Source organism: Aythya marila, assembly GCF_965140915.1.
Source record: "Aythya marila genome assembly, chromosome: 1".
Lineage (NCBI taxonomy): Eukaryota > Metazoa > Chordata > Aves > Anseriformes > Anatidae > Aythya > Aythya marila.
Genome location: NC_139042.1, coordinates 42,076,375 through 42,098,889, shown reverse-complemented (window position 1 = coordinate 42,098,889; position 22,515 = coordinate 42,076,375). Strand labels below are relative to the sequence as shown.

The window sequence follows — 22,515 nt, the reverse complement described above, 5'->3', positions numbered from 1 at the left end:
TGGACCCACTCAAGCACCTCGATGTCCTTCTTGTAGCAAGGGGCCCAAAACTGAACACAGTACTCGAGGTGCGGCCTCACCAGAGCTGAGTACAGGGGGACAATCACTTCCCTAGCCCTGCTGGTCACACTGCTTCTTATAGAAGCCAGGATGCCGTTGGCCTTCTTGGCCACCTGAGCACACTGCTGGCTCATATTCAGCTGACTATCCACCATCACTCCCAGGTCCTTCTCTGCCTGGCAGCTCTCCAACCAAGCTTATTACATTGTAATGCAGATTATTATGTGTTAGTAACTTTATTGTAAAAACATACATATCTATAGATGTAAAAATAAAAGTAGAAGGTAGAGTACCAGGCAGAAAATCAGAATAGCAAGAACTGTGGGTCAAGTAATATATTATAAAATTAGGACCTAGAAAATAATTAATAATAAGCAATGAACCACAACTAGTGTCATATTCTCTGCCTTTCTCTGAGCTGGCATTAGCTGCCATTATAAATTGAGGAAAAGATTCCCCAAATGATTGCAAATAGCCACTAGAGATCTTGCACACTAGCTGAGATGTGTCTGTGGGCTTGCTAGCAAAAACAATTTCTTAGCAAGCAATATACTAACCCCATGGGGCTGTTAATGAATCTGCTTTGTGGTAAACTTTTTAGGAGTACATGCTACAGAGACATTTTTAATGCATGTTGCTTTCTGAAGTCTCTTATTTCTGTAAAGTTCCTTTAACTTAATTTTTTTTTTTTTTTTATTTATTCAGGAGACTCCTGCAGTTCATATTTCACCACAGTACACATTTAATATTGATGCATCTCTTTACAAAACTGTTAAGTGTTATCTGCACTTGAAAGCATAATTTTCAACTGTATTTTAATGTGGATTTTCTCACATTTGCGCTCCTTAATTTATATATAATATTCATTTTGTAGCATTCCTCCAAGAGCCGGACTGCTAAAACATTATTCTTTTCTGCTGCTTTCTGTGTGATTAGAACTCCAGCTACCCATCATCATTTACAGCCTCTCCCCTACAGAGGGCACCTTTGCCTTATTGGAATTGCTTCTACAAAAGAGATCCTCGGTGGTTATCAGAGAACTAACTGAGCCTTAAAAAGAGATCAGATTTTTCACAGATGCAAGGACCTTGTTTGCCTAGTCTTTTCAATTACCCACGTTTTGTACTACAATTCGTAATACCAATGTTAGTAATAGTAATGTTACATTCTATACTATTACAATCTCCACCAAGAAGAGGTAAGATGAACTGGAGACTGATGGGTTTACTTCAGAGGCCAATGAGTACTGAGATGAAGGCATGAGCATAAGTGTTTGTTTGTTTGTTTGTTTGTTTTTCCACCAGTAATTATGGGTTTTGTCATTAAAATATTTCTGAGTTGCACAGTAAAAACATCGGCCATGGGAAAATAAGTCAGAGACAGAATGTCAACTATCTCCCAGATAAATATTACTAACAGACCTCCAATTAATAACTGTTATCTGAAAGCCTTTCAAGTGGAAGAAAATAAGGTTTTACTTTCTTTTGCAGAGTTAAGCCTTCAAAACTGATTCTAAAATTCTTATTTGGGAAAAAAAAAAAAAATCAATTGACTGCAAGACTGAACCCCAAACTAATTTCCTTCCTGATTTTTTTGGTGTGCTATTATTTATGAAGTGTCATGTATATCATTCATAGTATCTGCTAGTTCTGAATACAACTAGCAATACATTTATGTTCAATATTGTTTTTCAGCTCAATCTGTAATGCAGTCTTCCTTTACAGGCCGTTTCACTAATGTGTTAAGACAGATGCAAACGTCATTGATTTGTAAATGGCAAAGTGAAAATTCTGAAGAATAAAGAAAAATCTTTTCTCTGTCATTTTATATCTGTCTGACTATTCAAAACAAGCTATGGCTATAAAAAGGAGTACAAGTCATTGCATTTATGTGACTCCCAAACAGGTCAGTACTATGCTAGTCCATATTAAGTGGTGGAAAATACACAAATACTTGCATCTGTCCCTTTGTGTAAAGCTTTTTATGGTGTTCCTATCAATAAAAATTACAAGTAGCCTTGTAAATTCAGCAGCAGTCAACTTGTTGCAAGAAGAATCTAACTTCCCTGCTCTGATTTCTGGGACTGATACTGGTCGTTTGTAAAGAATCTAACACAAAACCCAGCAAGGAATGTGCCCTGCCTTCCCTAACATTTCTCTAGAAGACTTGTATAGAAAACGCATTCATGTTTACATTTTCAGCTTCAAATACCCAGCACAAAAGCACAAGAGCACAAAAACCTGAATCTCTTGTCCAGGCTGCTAAATTAATTAAGCAGGCCATGTATTTGTGAGTAATACTTTAATGCCATTGGTATTTATTTATTTATTTATTTAGGGATTATTTTAGCAAGTTAATCCCATGTTATAATTTTACTCCCTTTTTATTTTCAAATTATAAGCTAAGGCTGAATTCCTCACTAATTAAGGCAAAGGGTTTTTTGTTGTTGTTTTGTTTTGTTTTGTTAAAAGAAAAAAAAAAAAAAAAGATGTAATTTCTCAAAACCAAGAACTTGTACCTATAAAAGTGACCAGTACTAGTGTATGCTTCAAGACAGTTACTGTAATATAAAACAGTTGAACATTTAAACTAGTAAATTAAACACGGCCAGCTACATTCCCAGGTCTGCACTGTAAAACTGTTCAAAAGACCCCCAACACATTTTGAGGTTGCATTAAATAGCATCCCCAAAAACAATTCCTGGGTACAGTTTGAAGAAGATTGATGCTGCATATTTCTGAGACCCTGCCCAGCTGGCAGGCTGGTGCCACTATCCTCCTTTGGAAGAAGAGTTTACAAGTACACATATGTGCTATTTGGCTTTATTGCTTAGGAACATTCCCCAGCAAGTTTAATTTCCTGGCATAAATGTAGCCTTTGAATCTATATTTACTGCAGCCACTATATGTCACTGTATTTAAAAGTACTCAACTATTGGCCCTTTCTTGTAAATTGTGCACTGAGTTCTCATTTTATGTCAGTAGAACACAAAACACTCAAGAAAATGTTTTTCTTGATTATATATACTATCATATGCATTATTTTCATTGTAATTGTTTCAGCTTCATAGTAAAAAATAAAACTTTAAGCTGTTAAGGAAATGTTTGTTTTGAATATAACTTGATGGTTGTAGATAGAACAGCTTCAAGCAGAAAGTAAAAGCCAAGGACTAACATTTTAATAGCCTCTAAGTTACAAAGGAGCCACAGTTTCAAAGAAGGCACAAAGTGGAGGACAAAAGGTTTTCATTATTGAAGATTATGTATATATGCATGAGGTACAACCTGATATTGATAGGGAAGAGTCTGAACAGACCAGCATACCAGTGAGCAGTGTGTCTGAATTCAGCCCTTACAACCTGTCTTTTCTCACACAACATTTACCTGAGAAGTATGAAAGTCTACTTGGAGGTCTTTCTCCTGGTAGTAGTGTATTGTTCTCCTGGACTAAAATTTCCAAAGAAGAAACTTCACCACTGGAAGCTTTGTATTTGATTGCTTATGCCAATTGCTACCATCTGGGAAAACATAGGTTACTTCTTTTGTCCTGTGGGAAACACAGAAATTGAGTTTTTGAAAACAAGTTTCCCAGTGTGCAAGTGACCTGCTTAACTGGTTATTAGCCATAAACCAGAATGCAAATACAGATGCAGAAGCAAATACTCTCATTTCAACTTTACCTTGTCTGAAGCTCCAGTTATGTGAATGTGGACCCAAGCAAAGACAGTTTGTGATTAGGTATGAATTCTCTCTTCAACAAGAGAGTAACACCGAGATTTGGACTGCCATGTACATGCCCAGCAAAGGAAGCCTGCACACTCAGTTAATTGCACCAAAATGAGCTAAGGCATTGAGGCATCTACTAAGTCATACGACAATTAGCAGCATGAGTATGAGATAGTTGCTCTATCCCTCCTCACGTGTGAAAATGGAGTAATCCTTAAATGCCTGAGCGTGATCATCAGATTGAAGAGCATAATTAAGCAAAAGCACTACAATTATTTTTTTTTTGAACTATCTAGATTAAAGCAACTTAGGTGGTAGATGTTTTCTCTTCTCTTCTCTTCTCTTCTCTTCTCTTCTCTTCTCTTCTCTTCTCTTCTCTTCTCTTCTCTTCTCTTCTCTTCTCTTCTCTTCTCTTCTCTTCTCTTCTCTTCTCTTCTCTTCTCTTCTCTTCTCTTCTTTCTCCTTTTAAGTTTATACTCATATGTTTAAGAGGAAAAGCTTAGTAAAAATATTTTGTGTCAATAGAAGTATATTACTGGAATTCTCCTTCTTCTAGATTTTTAGTTTTCTCAAATTCACTTCTTATTCAAATGTATTCACTTATTTTCCCAAAAAAATCCCTTTGCTTTGCAGAATATAAGAATCAAAAGCTTTTTTCCATTTTTAATTCTTTTTGCTACTTTTGTGATACAACTTCTTTCATTCCAGAGTTGAGTACCTACCTATAAATATGCAGCCATACCTAAACATAAGAATGTATTGAGGAATTGTTGTCTTCATAAGTCTATTTTTATTGGACAAATATTTCAAAAAATTTACTTTGTATAAGTACTCAAATACATCAGCTTGAAGTCCAGTATTCATAACAATAAAAAACAATTGCATATAAATCACTGAGCACTGAGGAGGAACAACCAATAGTGAATTTATGTTATTTATAAATTTAAACAGGTAGTCATAAGAAAACTATTTTTTTCCATTATCCATAAAATCAGCAGCATATATTTTCAGGGAACTTATTTTGGCCATACTATCCCTATTATGCCTATCATAAAAATATACTTTTTTTTAAAAAAAAAAAAAAAAGGTGTGTGTGTATATGTATATATATATGTGTGTGCCAATTATTATCCTGTTTTAAAATAAATACCCCCTTTTTTTTTTTTCCCCAAAAATGTGAAAATAGAGACCTCAGGACATCCTGCAAGATATTTCCAAACACTTTGATATTCAGTGACTTCTATTTTTGTGGTTCTGTATGGCAAATTTTTGGAACAAATAAATCTTTGAGCATGTATTTTGGTGCATTATTATTATTAATATTGATATTTATATTGATATTTATATTGATATTATTATTAATAATAATAATAATAATAATAATAATAATAATAATAATAATTTTTACAAATGCATAACTGCAATAAAGAGGAAAAGATGTAACTGTCAGATAAAGAAAGAGAAAGAGAGGAGACGTGGGTTAATCCTGGCCCTCCTTTCATCATCCATCAGAAGTTTTTGTACATTGAGCCCAAGTTATTCTAGAATGTATCTGGAGCTTTCCTTCTTGGTTAACCAATGTCTGAAGGCATTGTAGTATCTGAAGAAGTTCATACAATGTGAACCAACTATTTTCTGAAAGCTTTCAAAGACAGAAGATGAAAGAAGATGGCACCTACTTGTGACCCCATGTGAGGGTTACAATACAAAGGTGCAAAAATATTTACCTTTTGCCATTTTGGGAATGCTGCATGGGAAATGATATTACTCTGGATGCTATTGTAACTGCTTGGCTCTGGCTGGAAACATTATTGAGTAATAATAGCCCACAATAAACAATAAGCAGCAAAGAACAAACTTGAGACATTCAATACCACTATGAATGTGTGTCTTGAACTTATCTACTCAGTATCTTCCACCCAGACAAGAGGGCTGTGTGCTGCCTTTCTTGCATAGTCCATTCTCATGTCTGAAGCAAGCAGAACACCGTTCCCACCCACCCTCAAAAAAAAAAAAAAAAAAAAAAAAAAAAAAAAAGGCCTAACTGAAACATCTTACATCTTGCAGAATTTCTCTAGTTTTGTATTTCAGGTGGATATGCAAAACTCACTAAAGGTATCTTACATTGTGTTTGTGTTTCCCATGTTTCCCATCAAGTCTTTGCAGCTGGGCAGCCCCTCCAATTGCTTTTACAATTACAGTATCAAGGTGCTGTCTGTGAAACACTTGCTCCCTTCTCCCACACCTCCTCAAACTGAGGGCAGTTAGTGAGAAGGGAAGAAGATGAGGGAAACAAAAAATGGCAAATAACTATTTTTTCCAACTTTGCTTTTTCTAAGCTTACAGTTAGAAAGCGAGGAAACAAATCCGACTTCGTCAAGGACTAGCGTAAGCCTATTTTTGGTCCGAATCACATTCCTTTGTGCTGTTCCCGTTGTGCTCGCGTTTTCCCTGGAGGGCAGACGAACAGCTCGGCTCCCTGGCGCACAACGGCGCTAGTAGGCGCTGCAAATTTTGTTAAGTTTCTCTAAGCAACGCTATTCCACATTGCATCCTTGGGTGAGCATTGGAGGAAAGGGGGGCAACACATATAAAAGGCTCCGCCTTAGTGTACAATCTACAGGCAGTTGCCTTTTATGTTTCTTTGCTTTACTGGAGCTGAGCTGGGACAGGTCACTGGACAGGCAGGCACCAGGCAAGCAAGCAAATTACTGTTGTTTTTTGTTTTGTTTTGTTTTGTTTTGTTTCTTTTTTTATTAATGCAGGACATCGTAAAGCACCACCCTGCATTACCGCTCAGGACTCAGAAATCAGGTGCCACACAAAACATCTGTAGAGTCCACAGGAAACACAGCTGTCGAAAGAGCTGTACGTGTCCACATTAAAGCTGAGTTTCTTTTGGCATGCTTGGCAACATAACTTTGTTTTGTCTAGGATGGGTTGGAAGTGGGGGGGCCGCACTTTTTTTTTTTTTTTTTTTTCCTCAACTGACACGTTTCTCTGCTGTTATTTAGCAAGGACAGGATCTCTTTAGTGCTGTTGCAAGAGACTTGTAATAATAATAATTAATAATAATAATAACAAAAGCAACAACTCAGTACATTACCCGAGCCTACTTAGCAACTTTCAGACTTTGTTCCTCCGCTTTGTTATCTAAATACAGTAGACGGAAGCGGCAGATAACGCTCCCATGCAAATGAAGACAACAGTTGCTCGCCCACTCTCCGATTAGGATACTGGAAGATGCCCTGTTTTCCCCTAAAGCAGATTTTTCCCCAGTAGCCTTCTCCATGCAAGGCGTGAGTGCATTGTCCTCTGACAGCTGATTCTTATCATTCCGGTGGGGGTATTGTGTTTCAGCTCGTGGCACTGGAAAACATTGCAACTTTCTTTGAAGTTAAATGGCTTCATTTTGTTTCCATGTATGAATAACTCTGCCGAAGAACTACAGTGACCCAAAGCCGACCCACTTACAAAGCCGTCCAAGCAACCTGTTCGAGCTTTGCAAAAGAAGGTCCTCACAGAGCAGCAGGTGGGCGGGCAGAAGGAGGGGGGGGAGAGGCTCCTCAGCCCGTCTAAGTTGCATTGTAATTAAATTTTATTTTATCCTACGGAGGCATGCAAAATATCGAGCAAAATACAAGTTTAAGTAATTTGTTTGTATTCTTATCTGTAGGAGTTGGAAATTAACAGCCCCGCTAGTTTACTGTTAAGCCTGGAGAGCGAGAGATTGCTTTGCAAACATTACAGTTATTATGTCTGCAGTTGGTACTCTTTGTATAAATTATTGATCAGCCATCTTATTTTTCTTTCTGCTTAATGGATATTATAGCATAGCCGTTTACACGCTATAGTTAAGGTTGTGTCAGCACTTCCATTTATAACATCCCCCTCTTACTAAGAGTTTATAACTCGCTATAAAAATCCGCTCTGGGCTGAAACTTTTCAAGCAAGGGCTCAGATCTTTAAAGGTCCTTCCTTCCCCCACCCCACCAAAGAACAATTGGAAATGTGTGGCTGCTTTTTTTTTTTTTTTTTTTAATATATGAATAAAAAAGTTAACCCCCAACCCCAGTGTTTTTCCTTCGCTTGGGTGACTTGGGGAGGACGAGGCTGATTTTCGCTGGCTGCCAGCTCACATATAGTAAAAAATGAAAAAAAGAGCCCGGTGTGCATGTATTATTATTGTTGTTATTAAGGGAAACAATTAGCGTGAGAGCTGCTGCCGGAGGCTCGGCGAGCCCTGCGAGCCGCCGCCCTCCGCCCCGCTGAGCGCGGGGGCCCGATCCGGCGGTGCTGAGCCCCGCGGCAGGGGCAGGGGGGCGCAGGGGTGCTGGGCAGGGCACCGGGCAGGAAAAGCGCTTCTCTGGCACCGGCTGCGATGGTGACACACAGCGGAAACCCGGGGATGTTTAAATACCGGGCCGATGCTCCAGCGTCTTTATTTCGATTAGAGTGGGTTGGGGACTAGGGATGGAGTGGCTGGGTGAAATAATTCTGGAAGAGGGAGGACATGGCAAAGGACATTTCGGATTCTGTCCCCACTACAACAGTTTAATGGCAGGGACTTTGTACTTCATAATTATTGCTCTGAGCGCCTTTTCCTACCTGTTGGTAAGTAAGTTAACACGTTGGACTGAGGACCTCTAATGAGAGCACGAGTATACCTCAAACATCACAGGGCTCTCCGTCTATTCCAGTCCTAATTTAATTCATGCAGGGAAATTGGTTATAATTTCCTTGTCGCTCCTGCAGCTTTCTCCATTGGCTGTCAGTTGCAATGTGAATGTAAGCAGGCAGTGCCCAGTCACCTGCTCCATTCATTTCCAGCCAGCCCGAGAAGGGAACCTGACCCGCTTCACCATTTGGCTCTGGTAACTGCAACGTGACCGAGAGGCTCAAATCCACACAAGGATTATTTGAGCTGCTGACTTTGAAACGTATTCTCTGGAGTCAGAAGAGAGACTTAAGAAAAAAAAATAATAACAATAATTTGTAAATAAGCAAGAAGCTTAATTGGCGTTTGGTATTTCCAATTTGCATATATGCGCGTGTGCGCGTTTTGGGGTATGTTCTGTACGTGTCGGGCGCAGGGGAGGAGGGAGGGACGAGCTGAGAAGATTCCCAAGCCGTCGGTTATTGCCTCTCTCAGTACAGCGCGTCCTTGGTCAGAACATCAGCTAGCATCACCGGAGATAACACTCATTTCTCGTGAGGATGAAGGGGGAGAATGGAAGGATACCCTCTGGGGCCAAAGCCTGCCCTCTCACGCAGGCGATGAACATCCCCGGAGCCAGTGAGATGCCTCGCGGGACCAAAGACGGCAAAAGATGCTCTGGCGCTAAAGTGATTGGGTTAGCCAGGGGGTAGCAAGCTGCCAAGCCCCGACCGATTCCTCCCCCAGTCCCGTGCTGGGAATGTGCAGTCGTTGCTTTCAACTTTCTAGCCGAGATATGCATATTAAACAATTAGCCCAGGTGGCAGTTTGCTCCCAGCTTCTCGATTTGTGAAAACTTGTAAAGTGTTTTTTTTTTTTTAATTATTATTATTATTATTTTATTTTATTTTATTTAAGGCTCCTGAAGTTTCTTCGCTTCCTTTTTTTTTTTTTTTTTTTTTTTGGGTGGGGGTGTGTTAAGAATGAACCATACGCAAATACAAACTGCAGTAAAGAGAATGAGAAAGCAATCTTGCCATGCATTCTAGACTTTTTATGATATATGGTGGACTGTTCAGAAGTGTATGCTATTGTTAAAGCTGTTTGTGCCGGGTGTGCTAATGCACTGTTTGATTGAGTGAATTAGCAGTCATAACAATCTGGCAGTCTGGCCATAGAAGTGTGCTCAAATTGATTTGTGTTATGGCTGGACTGGAAAATCTAGTGTTAGTTGTTTTTTGCCCTGGGGCATTGTTTGTACCAAACTCCACTTTTCATTTAATTTTCCAATAGATTTTGAAAGACCAAAAGGTTTGTGATCAACGTTTGCTGCTCTTTATTATTATTCAGTTATTAAAAATATCCTATGAGTAATTTCAGATTCCCCAAAACCTTGCTTTCAATTAGAGTAAACATAATTAGCGTGACGTCGTGCTTGGAATGGTAAATCTCCCTTTGTATCTATTAAGCATGTTATCTACTTGTCCTGTCACTGAAAGGAATCCAGTTTGTATTTGTATTGGACAAGGTCTGTGCTAATTTGACTATAATGCAACAATTAGAAAAACAGCACTGCAGTATCCAGTTTCTTATTACTGGTACAACACTTCACATCAATCTCAACTGTATTCACCGTGTTTTCAATGTTTAGTAAATATCTTGGTGGAAGGGCAAAAAAGTGATCCCAGTTCACAGGCTCGCTTTTCTATGGTTCTATTTTCCTGAACGATGCAGGGGGGATTCTGTATGAGGTCCCTCCTTCTTTCTCAGTCTTACCTCAAAATAACAGATAGCTCCTCAAAGGAGAACTACTGCTTAAGACCCTAGGGATTAACAGTAAAACAGAACTTACCTTCTCTTTGCCTGTGCTTGCTTCTTTCTTAAAGTCTTATGCTTGGCAGTCATTTGCCAGAATTATAACTCAGCATGATTAAACCTAAAACATTACTCTATTGATCACACAGAAAGCTTTGTGAAATCATTTAGTTTCTTCTCTTCAGAAATTGGTGAACAAAGTAGGTCACTGGATGAGGATAAGACAAGATACAAGAGAGAAATGTCTTAGGGAAATAAATTCAAAAGAAATAAAGAAAAAAAATATTTCAAATGAACTTAACATGGTAATACACAATTCATCCTCACCAGGTGCCTATCTTCTGTATGCATCCCCTCCCCCTGGTCCATTCCTTCACGCACGTTCAAAAGACAAGTATTTATCTTTTTTTTTTTTTTTTTTAATCTGAATGAATTTAAATATTTAATTATCAATTATAACTGAAGAAAGGGGAGGGAACTGATGTACTGTCCTATCTCCTGTCAGTCGGTTACTCAGATTCCTTAAAATGCAACAGCTACAATACATTTTCTAATTGCATTTTACTCCTTACAGCTGCCCTCAAAAATTGTAATTTAATACGATAGTGAACCCTATATCAGTCTTTTTTTTTTTTTTTTTTTTTTTTTAGTAATAAATTACAATCACTGTCAATACATCTTACTGTTTTAACATACATTTTATAATAAGGAAATTTTCTAAAGAAAAAAGAGAGGGAGACAGAGAAACACAGTGAATACCTGCCCTGAACAGTTATATGAGCAGAACAGAAGCCCTGCTTCAAACAATATTCCAGGAAAGAAATTAAAGACTTCTTAATTAGTGCAGCAATTAAGCTTTCTTGGTCGCATTTTAATCAGCCCAGGCCCTATCAAAGGACAAACAGAACGATTTGCAGGTCTTTGAATTTTAAACAGTCTTATTGATTTCAGCACCATAAGTCTTCACTTGACACAGGAAGAATTTTCAAATATCAGTTACAGTAATTTGAGTTTTGCTGATATCAACACAGGGACAAAAACGAAAACACCCAACAATACAATTATATGAAAGGGTCAGCAAGTAACAGAAAAGCAATCTAAAAAAAAAAAAAAAAAAGTTTGCAAAGAGCCACCTCAGGATTTGTTGGTATGTTACGTGTGTGTGTGAGTGTATATGTGATTTGAAATAAATCCAGTCACTCGCATAATCGTTAGAAACATTTAACAAGCAAGAAGCTTCGAGGAGTCTGGAACCCTTTCATAAATCTCTTATTTCCCTAGGTTTCTAATCCCATTGTTTCACTCAAAATGTGGTTAACCCAAACCTGTGGTAGTAAACCCTTTCAAACTACATTTTCTTCATATTGTGTTGAACCATGATGGATGTATGTCCGTGAGGGCACACAACAAGAAGAAAATAAGGGCTGGTGTGCATCACATTGTAGGGAAGGTAGACAATAAATGAAATGGTAGGTTTTCTAATTAAGAGTTCATTCAGATGTTGAAGTGCCAATATCACGTGTGTCTGTCTCTTTTCTGATCTTCTCAATGTCTTCACAACATGTAAGAGAAGGTGAGATGCAAAAGGACGGTTGAGGCAAAGAAGACATGAACCAAGCTGGTTTGCTACAACTGAAAACAGAGCATTTTATGGTTTTCAGGGTATTCCAAGTTTTATGTCAACACTAGATCCTGCCACTGAAGCTGTATAAACTCCTCTGAAAAATGTTCTGAGAAACATCTGAAAAGGTGTTGAAGAAGTGTTCTGCAGAAGTGTGTACATGAGATTTCAAAATGAAAGCCGCTTTGTATTTTCTTGGGCTTATTTGCCAGTTTAAAAGGTTTTAGTGTAGGATAGCTAAAATTTCACGATCCAATGACATCCTCTGTGGTATTAAAATACAAACGGCCTTCCATTGGAGTTGAAGTACTACCAGCAAGAAGACATATGAGAATGCTTTACATCTGATAGCATGGAAATTCCCCTCCACAGAATTACTACAGCTGAGATTATCCACTCAGTAGATGTGTCATCCCATGAGTCATATCTCACATAATAATACACATTAAGAAGAAGAAGAAGAAAAAAAAAAAAAACAAAAAAAAAAAACCAGCTATGGGCAGATACATGCACCACCATTAATTAAGCACACAACTCATCCTTTTGAAACTGGTAAAATTTTACCCACGTTATTTTCGCACCTGCCCAGCTCTATGAATGAACATTCCTTCGCTCCTTCAGAGCGTGAAGTGCCCCTCGAGAGGAGCCAGCTCAGAGCTCTAGGCTCTCCCGACCAACCCGAGCCCGGCGAGCTGCCCAAAGTGCCACGATTCCCCTTCAGAACTCCATCCCAAACTTTGGCGGTGGGCAGGGAGCTCTGAGACCGCGGGGCTCCCGAGCAGGGCTAAGGGACTGCGCATGTGTGGGCAAGCGCAGCAGCTCATTTTCCGCGCTACCTGGCGCAGGCTGCGCGGCCACCTGTTGCGCGCCGCGCCTCGCTCCGAAGTGGCTCCGGCGTCGCTCCGGCCACGTTTTCCGCCATCCCCTCCCCTTTCGCGGTGGATACGGTCGCCAGACCCGGTCCCCCGTGTCCCCCCCTAGATGTCGCCGCGCTGCGCTTTTTTTTTTTTTTTTTTTTTTTTTGCGCGGGGGCTGCGCTGCCCCGCTGCCGCCTACCCCCCGCGCAACAAAGGCGCTGCTGCCCCCGGACCCTCAGCTGCTGGGGGCTCGGGAGGACGACAGGAGCGACAAGGACAAACCCGTCCGGAGCCTCGCGCTTTGGTCCGCCGCTGCCCCCAGCCCCCGCCGGGGCGGCCGCAAGGTGTGCGGGCAGCGCCCCGCTTCCGACGGCTTCGGGGGAAGCTGGAGACTCCGGCGTTCCCCCACAAAGTGTGTTGACAAGCCACTGCTGGAAAGGGCTGGGAAAATTACATCTCGTCTCTGGTGGGGTGAAATATGAAACATGTAATCTAACGGTTCCTGAAGAGGAGGAGGGGGGGGGGAGGTAGAGGGACTTCTCTCCCTCTCCCTCTGTTTCCCTGCTCCGGGTTCCTGGTTGGATAATTTGGGTTAATACTAGTGAGTGAGCCTTTTGCTGCTTCAAAGGGTATTTCAAGTTGCCGGAGCTCCTCCCCTCCGCACCGTGTGACAACAACAACTCGTCCAGAGAGCGAGCGAGCGGCGAGCGGCGGCGGCAGCCTGCACTTCCCAGCTCATTTTCTCTCTGTCATTCCCCTCTCAATCTTTGATCAATGTACTTGCCAGAGAGAACCGAAGTCCTTCAAACCTCCTCCTTTTCACCTTCGTCTTTAACGTGGTGCTAGAGCAAGGACCACAAAAAGAAACTGCCCTCCCCCCTCCCCTCGGCCCCAGCCCCGCCGCCCGGAGCGGACTTCTCCTCCTCCTCCTCCTCCTCCGTCCCCACTTGCGGGACACTTTGTGCGTTTCTCTCTCTCACTCTGCCCCCTGCTCTCTCGCTCGCCGCAGCACCTGATCCGGGGTTATTCCCCCTTTCTTCTCCCCCCTCCTCCCTTCTCCTCTCCTTTCCTTTTTTTTTTTTTTTTAATTTTTTATTTTTTTATTTTTTTTTTAATTTTCCCCTTTCCCCTGCGTGTGTGTGTGGGAACTTTCCCCCCTCCCCCTGCCCCCCTCCGCCGTATATGTGACCATGGCCGTACCGGCTGCTTTGATCCCTCCGACCCAGCTGGTCCCCCCTCAGCCTCCGGTCTCAACTTCTGCCGCCTGCACCACCACCACCACCACCTCCTCCTCCTCGGCGGCGGCCACCTCCTCTCCGTCTCCGTCCATCGCTCCCCCGCCGGCCGCTTCGGGGACAAACCTATTCCGGCCGGAGCCCATCGCAGCGGCGGCGGCGGCCACAGTCACCTCCACCACCACCACCACCGGCGGCGGTAACGGCGGCGGCGGCGGCAGCCCCAGCCTGGGCACCGGCACCGGCAGCAGCACCGGCAGCAGCAGCGGCAGCAGCAGCAGCAGCAGCGGCAGCAGCAGCACCTCCGCTCCCAATGCCAGCGCGGCCAGCACGGCCAGCAGCCTGCCCGGCAAGCCCGTGTACTCGACCCCGTCCCCGGTGGAGAACACCCCCCAGAATAACGAGTGCAAGATGGTGGATCTGAGGGGGGCCAAAGTGGCCTCCTTCACCGTGGAGGGCTGCGAGCTCATCTGCCTGCCCCAGGCTTTCGACCTCTTCCTGAAGCACTTGGTGGGGGGCTTGCACACGGTCTACACCAAGCTGAAGCGCCTGGAGATCACGCCCGTGGTCTGCAACGTGGAGCAGGTCCGCATCCTGCGGGGGCTGGGGGCCATCCAGCCCGGGGTCAACCGCTGCAAACTCATCTCCAGGAAGGATTTCGAGACCCTCTACAACGACTGCACCAACGCCAGGTAACCGCCGCAAGGCACACGCACACCCCGAAGCACCCCCCCTGTCCCATTATCCCCCCCCAGCCGCCGCCCCCGTCCCACCCCCACGCCGCCGCTCGCTGATGGGGGGGGGAGGGGGGCGTCCTGCGGCCCCATGCCGTCGCCCCCTCTTTTTTTCCCCCCATTCCCCTCTTGCCCTGGCACCCCACCGGCCTGCTCCGCACCCGGCCGCGCTGCTTCTTGGTGGGACGGGGAGAGCGGAGAAAAGGGTGTTTCTGCCCCCTTCCCTCCGCGCCGTGCAACTGTCGCCCTGTCATTGTCCCCTTCACCCCCCCATCCTCTGGTCCCCCCCCCCCCGGCGGGGCGGCCGGGGGCTGCGCAGCGCGCAGTTTACGCGGGGGGCGAAGGGTGCGGGGCAGGGGGCGGCGGCAGCAGCAGCAGGGCCCCCCAAAGTGTTTTCTGACGCGCCCCCTCCTCAAGTTCAGCCCTTTAAAATGCACAGCCCTGGGAGAAGGCGGCCTGCAGGGCGCACGGGGGTGGGCGGGGAGCGGTCCTGGGTTTGGGGTCGGGTGTGTGTAGGGGGGGGGGGGCGATCTTGGGTTTCGCGTCAATCGTTGCCTTCCGGGGCACTTCCCGGGCGGAGAGCCCTATCCGGGGGGGGGGGGGGGGGAAGAAGGCCACTCGGCCATCCGCCGCTGTCACGCATCCCAAAGGGCACGTGCACTTTTGTATAGGGCGAGGGGGCAGTTGCCACATGGCGAGAGGGGAGGGAGAGGAGGGGAGAGGGCGGGAAGGCGGCGAGGAGGCGCTTTTATTTTTTTCTTTTTTTTTTGGTGCCCCCCCCCCCCCCCTCCCTCCGAGGGGGCTCGGGCCCCCCGGAGCAGGTGCGAGCAACGCCCGGCGCCTCGGAGCCGGCCGGGGATGGGGGGCGGCGGGGGGGAGCAGGAGGGTTTTTTTTTGGGGGGGGGGATTTGGACAGGCTGAGTCGTGGCACCGCGCAGCGTGGGGGGGGGGCGCGCAGTTTACGCGCACGCCGCCGGGCTGCCCGGCCCTCGCACCCCGCGGGTCGGGGGGAGGAGGAGGAGGAGGAGGAGGAGGGAAGCCCCAAACTCGACAACGACCGGGGAGAAGGAGCTGGCGAAAGAGGAAATTCCTGCTGCGAGAGCTGCCTGCTTTGCAAGCGGGGGCTAAAGAGGGGGGCTGGTGTCTCGCCATCTGTAGGTTACAGGGTTTGGGGCGGCTCGATCAGGAAAAGGGGTCGCAGGAGTGTTGTGACCCGGAGAGCTGAGCCCCCTAGTTCGCCGGGAGCTGGGGGTGGCTCCGGTTTAGGGGTGCTGGGAACTTTACACAGCAGGGAGGGCTCTCCAGTGAGGAGGCTGAAGACTAAGTCTCCATGCTACTTTCAGTATGCGCAAACAGGCAGACCCGGCTCGTTTCGCTTTCTCATCGTCGGATTTCAAGGTGCAGCAACAGCCAGCACGTGGAGAATTAACCCCGTGTGATTCCGTGCTCATTCCCCTTACTAATGGCCGGGTGGGGCATTCCCTTCTTCCCCCCCCCGACTGAGGGTAGCTGGGACTCCTTAGCATTGAGCCAGGCAGAGCAAAGCACTTATTCTGTTGCTAGACTAATGGCTCAAGTTTCTGTTTTTCGGGGCAGCAAGACAAAACAGCCTGGAGTAACTTCCAAGCTCTGACATAAGTGTAGCTGCATCGGTAACCCTGCCTTGTTTCATGTGGAAGCAGCATGGATCTTAAGAGATGTCTCTGTGTGGCATCTAACCTGTAACACCTCTGCAAGAGTTCAAGATTTGGTCCTTAAAACAAAGTGACACCAGTTCTAGTTTGCCATGCTCATATCATGCGAGATGTAATTTCAACACATAAAATTAAAAAATAGATCAACTTTTTTTTTTTTTTTTTTTTTGGAGGGGGGGCAGGGTGGAATACAGGGACACCAATTCCTGGACTTGGCAGGGTTATGAAAGGGTTTGGCAGCCTGGTTGTAACACGGGTTGATCATGTCAACAGTACAAAATCGGCTGTGTTTCAACTGTTTCTGAGGTCTGCTGTGTTATCATCCAGCACAGTAGAAATTACAGCAGTAGGTTCAGAAGTGGATAGGGTTTGACCCTTAAAAAGCGTAATTGTAGTAGACGTATTTATGCATCCATTAAGCAAATAACTTAATGGAAAGGATTTACAATAGGTATGCAAAATGTATTATTACAGTATAGACAAATAAAGCAAAGTGGGTCAGTGAGTTTTGGTCAAAATGGATGATACCATTGGAACATAAAACTGTATTTACTTTCAGGGTTTCCCCTCCAACACATTTCATTCTGATTCTTTCCTCACAATTTAATTATTTTTAATTATATGTGACTGTACAGTACTTATGTAGGATATTTTTGTCTACTTGGTTTAGTGATTTACGTGACCTTTCCAGACTCTCAGTTACTGTGTACTTTATTTGGGTGATGTCTTTTTGTATCCTGGGTGGACACTTGCTGTTGAGATGGGAGCTGTAAGAGCCAACTCCATCCTAGCGGCTAAATTGTTATAGTCATCAGATTCAAAAATTTCGAACCAGCAACTTATCACTGTTATATTTGTCTCATAATCAGCTGATGCACTTGAATACACTAATCCCTTTTTGGAAAGCTTCATCAAGGTTAATACGTTATTTAATCAAAAAAGGCATCCAAATAAAGCCATTACTTTGTTGTTCTTTAAATGGATTGAATCTTTAGTTGCCAGTTGCTGTGGAAATAATTTGTAATAACTTATTTCGAGATAGAAAAGTTTTAGATGTGTTTCACCAAAATGATGCATTTTAACCGTGATATTGCTATTTAAAAAAATCAATAAAACAAAAATCAATAAAACACCAAGGGATTTTCTATTGAATGCTTAATGTGGAGGTCTGTAAAGTGAATTGGTTTCTGTGTTTATTTGTGATACTACTAATAATAACATGATACTAAAGGACCTTTTTCTAAATTAGGCTTCTGTATCAGTTCACTGGAAAAATAGTCTTCCGTTATGGAAGATGACTTTTCTTTTCTGGTCATACTGACCTTTGCTTTTATTTTCTCCATAAAAAAAGCATTGGTCACCAAACAGAAATCCAGGAAATAGCAAACTGTGCATTTAGCCTACATTATGATTAAACAGTTTGACATTAATGGGATGCTAGAAAGCCATATGCCAAACAAATAGGAGAAATGTAAAGGAAAAACATGAAAAATATTTAAAGCTATTAGACCCCAATCGAGTCAGGTTTCTTGAATGTGTACGTGAAACAGAGTAGTGAACTGTTCGCTGGATGTCACCTGCATAGGATTAATGACCTGGAAGCTATTGATCCCAGATTGTTCTGGTCTCTTGTGTTTCGAGTACTTGTTGTGGAATTTTTCCATGCTGGTCCCTTCCTGGAGTTTTCCCATAGACTTAGACTGGCTTTGGATCATGCCCATTAAAAACTAAAAGCATGCTTTCTTCTGACCTCCCTCCTGTGGCCAGGATATGTTAATCTTTGCTGACATTTGAAGATGATTTGAATGAGTTCATTGACATTCATACTTAAAACAGAGAATTATTTGCACTGTTTGAAAGCTGTTTACAAATTTTGGAGAACAACCCAATTGACTTTGAGTGCAGAGGGGAAAGATGCTGGACATAAAACAGTTCTCTCCAAAGCTTGGTTTACACTGACTGCAGTTACACAGTCTCTCTTTGCTAGATTCTGCTTCTCTCAAATTATGTGGACCTGGCATGTGCTTGTTTACTGAATACTGCACACTTGCATAGTTTTTCTCCTGTTTGTATTAATTAAAGGAGTATCTCACCCAGATAGGCTAGTACAGGTCATAGATGTTTTAAACAGGTCAGCAAGTGCAGCTGCAAATAATTTCATATATATACTATCTGTGGTTTATATTGATGACCTCCCTTGCCGCAGATTAGTAAAATATAATCAGCAGAAATATGGTAGGTTTTACAAGCAAAGAAGTCTTCTGGAAGGCCAGAGGATAAATTGTAGTAACCATAAAGAAGGAGTAAAAGCTTTAGAGGTGGCTCATTCAGGCTTAAAAACCCCTAAAAGACTTCAGCCGCTTGCAATAACAGAACTTTAATACCCATCTCATGGCATTTATTTATTGGTAAATATTATAAATTAGAAGCTGAGATCTTTGGAGCATAATTACTACAACAGAACAGACTATTTATCCCTTTAATCTGATACTTAGTTGCTGGCAGTAGCCCAGTATCTGATACTTGAGGAAGGGAACATTTCTCCCCAGTGAATGTTCGCAGTCCGTTGTGCAACGCTGCGTGTGCTGTTCGTGTGCAGGGCTGGGAAAGGCTGGTGGTGATGGGCACAGATAAATTTCTTCCTGGTTGATTCACTTTTTTTTTATTTATTTTTTTTTTTTTGTGAAGTATTCAATTTGATTAACTCCTCCTTTGTCTTACAGCTATTGATAGTTTTTGTTTTTGTTTTTAAGAAATCTCATATAGAAGTTTATATAGAAGTGCATGTTTTTTTTTTGTCAATTTTGCGTCAGCATTACTTAAGAGAATGGACTATATGAAAGCACAGTGAAATATACTTGCCAGCAAATAAATAGGTTTTCTATTTCCACAATCTCTCTCCACCTCTGCCTGAATGCTAAGTTCACATTTAGGCCTGTGCTCCCTTTTTGGGGTGAGGCTCTTCAGCCTGTCCGGGGCGCTTGTTTTCACTCTCCTGATGTCTGCTGAAAACGTTACCAGTGCAACTTACGATGCTTGTTTGTTGAACTCGCCGAGCCTTCCCTTGCGCTCAGCACCAGCCCTCGCCGGCGGCAGGGGCGCGGACGGGCGCACCCGCGGAAAATGCCCCCTGTTGGCAGCACCCGCACCCGCAGCCGGCCTCTGGAGCTGCTGCTTCTCAACAATTGATCAGCACGGCCCGAAGTAATGTCATTTACTCCTTGCGTGCCTAAGATTCTTCAATCTGGAGTGTGTTCTGAATGCCTGTTGCAAATGGTAATGCTTGTTTGACTGCCTTTTAGGATTTCTTCTGTTTTCTCCTGCTGCTAGATTATTCCGTGCGACTGGTTTTGCCCATCACTGTGATTCATCATCTGAAGTGAATTGCATGTGAAGCACACAATTCTCATACACTATATTGAATTTGAATATTTTCCTTTTGGACTACATCATAGATATATTAGATTATTACTGCAGTCTCTGCTGGCCTGGTACAGGTAAATCTCTTTCAGCCTGTCTAGTATCACCACTTCGTGAAAGAGCTTTATGAGTTGAGCTGTAAAAATGCATCTCTGGCTACAGGATAGTACAGTGAGTGAGTAGTCAGAAACTACTGACTTTTCTCAAAATTGTATGAGCCAGCAAACCAAGGGTCCAAAACAACTGCAACGTCTGTTTTTAAGAAACAGGACTAGATTTAGATCCCCTTTGTTCTTTTGTAAGTTAAATATGTTTTGTTTTAAAAACAACATTTGGGGCATCTGCTTTGCATTATAAGTTAATGTCGTTCGTTATTTTAAAATAGTTATTAACCTTTTGCAAATTATGTACTGCACATGAACAGTAATTTTTTCAATAATCTTTAAATGTGCATACTGTAACAGCACCATAATGTGGACTGACATAATATGAAATGACAGTAAATTTTTAGTTGCTTAAATATGTATTTAAATGGTAGAGTTGAAGAGTCATCTGCAAAAAGCTATTACGATCCAGAGAGTTAATTCATATATAGATAATTTCTCCAGTGTGCATTAAGGAAGAATTTTTATTTTTTCCATTATCACTTAAATTATTTTCAAATATCCTGAAGCATAAACCAAAATCTTCATATTTAAAATCAAGGTATGTCTGTGACTTGAAGTAATAAAATCCAGTTTGCTTCAAGAAATAACTTTACCCCTAACTCACTATGTTCTGCTTATTTATCTGCTACAGTGCTCAGCTGGGGACATCTTGTAAGAACTGCTGATGTTTCATTTCTTAAGCAGTGCAGAATATTGAAGGGTAATCTATTAAATATGGATTTTTTTCATTAACTGTGAATACTATGATACCATGTTTTAAAACATTACTTTTTTTTTTTTTTTTTTTTTTTAATGGGACAAAAAGAAAAAGAGTAGTAGTGTGTTTTCCACAGCATAAAGTGCAAAAATGCTGTCACTGAATTTCATGAGAGTAAGGATCAGTTTTGAGCATACAGTTAAGTCCCTATTTCAAATTTTTTACTCTAAACCACAGATAGTGATGAGCTGCAAAACTACACTGGGGAAGGATAACTTTGTAAATATTGTATACTTATATTCTCTTCTGTGACTTTCCTCTGGTCTCTTCGGATTAAAAGGACTCTGAATGGCAGTTCAGGATACACTTACCAAAACTAATGAAAGTGCCTGTAAGTGTTGTGATTGAGGAAATGGGTCACAAACTGTATTTCAATTCACATTGCTTTAAATGATGTTTTGTGATATTTAAGGTCAACATCTTTCTGCAGCAGGTGTGTGAATACATACAATACCATTTGCAGAACCAAATGGAAAGATACTGTAAATCGTGTGTATCTGAGCAATTCATTAGGAATAAAATAGAAACTTTATAAAACAGTCACAAATTGTTTTTTAATATTCTTAATATTTATGATTTTGATTTAATAAAGCTGGCTAAAGTTTTTATTGTTACCCATGTGAGCAATACCTACATAACTTTCTGTTCATTTTTCCTTTTAAGGGTACCCTGTTGATTACAAAACTAATTTACGGTAGATATTTTCATTGCATCCTGTGTAATTTGCATCTTCCTTATGAAGAAGAAAATTATTTAAGTATGAAAAAAGAAATATATGTTGTTGTTACAAATATCAGAGTGAGATTTCGTGTCTTTTGAAAGTCTAAAATTATCTATAGTTCAGAAACAGATGTAATGAAAATTTCCTGGTTCACCATGTCACATTAGCTAGATCTCCTTTTACGTTAAGATAAGAGCATGTTATAATCAAAAAAATTTATGTATCCTTAGACTTTATAGAATTATTCTCTAAAGCAGCCAAACGCCTAAATTCTTCTATGTTCCTTTTGATCTAAAATAAGCTTGGATTCAAGCTAGGCTTTCAAACTAGTTTTCTTATTCACTTATTTAGTTACCATGATTTTAGGTAATACTAAAAATATTGAGAAAAATATCTTAACTATTAGACGTATTTTTATTTTTCAATGTATTACTTAAAATGTATTACTAACTGAGGGCCGTACATAGGTATGCAAATACACTACCTTGCTGACAACTTAAAATAGTAGTGATACATAGTGGAGTTGAATGGGGCTGGGGAGAAAGGGGAAGGAAGGAGTAAGTGGGGCTGTTGCAAAAATTTGAGCGTAATTGACAGGCACATGTTTATCGCATTACAACATCACAATTCAAGTTCATAACTGAATAATGTTCATGTTAGAGCATTTGTTAATAATGTTGTACTGAGAACATGTAATAGGCATTTTAGATGTGGCCAAAAAAGCTGTTGTTCAGAACATGTCTCAGAATATGCTTGTATATACAAATTGTTGTATGTTAGAAATTATTTTTAAAATCTTTTACTTCTGGGAAATGCTTTGATTTTTCATCTTACATAAAATAATTGTAAGGGATCAAAAAGAAATTAGCAGTGAAAAGTAAACTATAAAGGGAACAGGCAATATATATTTGATTAGTATTTAATTACATCTTTTGTAACCTTGATTTCATTTTGTTCTCATACTTACTTAGGTGTATTTTTTTAATAGTGGAACTAGATCATGATTTTTACGTACAGGTCAAAAAATTACAGGTCTCAGATTATTGGTACTG

At 41.9% G+C, this 22,515-nt stretch overlaps 1 protein-coding gene across 6 annotated transcripts in view; it reads left to right on the top strand.

The window, feature by feature from the left end:
• Positions 1 to 13,795: 13,795 nt before the first annotated feature.
• DACH1 (dachshund family transcription factor 1) overlaps positions 13,796 to 22,515 on the top strand; it is a 373,305-nt gene continuing 364,585 nt past the window's right edge. For 4 of the 6 annotated variants that reach the window (XM_082769960.1, XM_082769959.1, XM_082769961.1 and 1 more), the window contains exon 1: positions 13,796 to 14,662. In XM_082769960.1, coding sequence (XP_082626086.1) covers positions 13,926 to 14,662 — 737 coding nt within the window. In that variant the 5' untranslated portion in view covers positions 13,796 to 13,925. The remainder of the gene's footprint in view (positions 14,663 to 22,515) is intronic. The other 2 variants (XM_082769964.1, XM_082769963.1) reach the window with 1 other exon arrangement.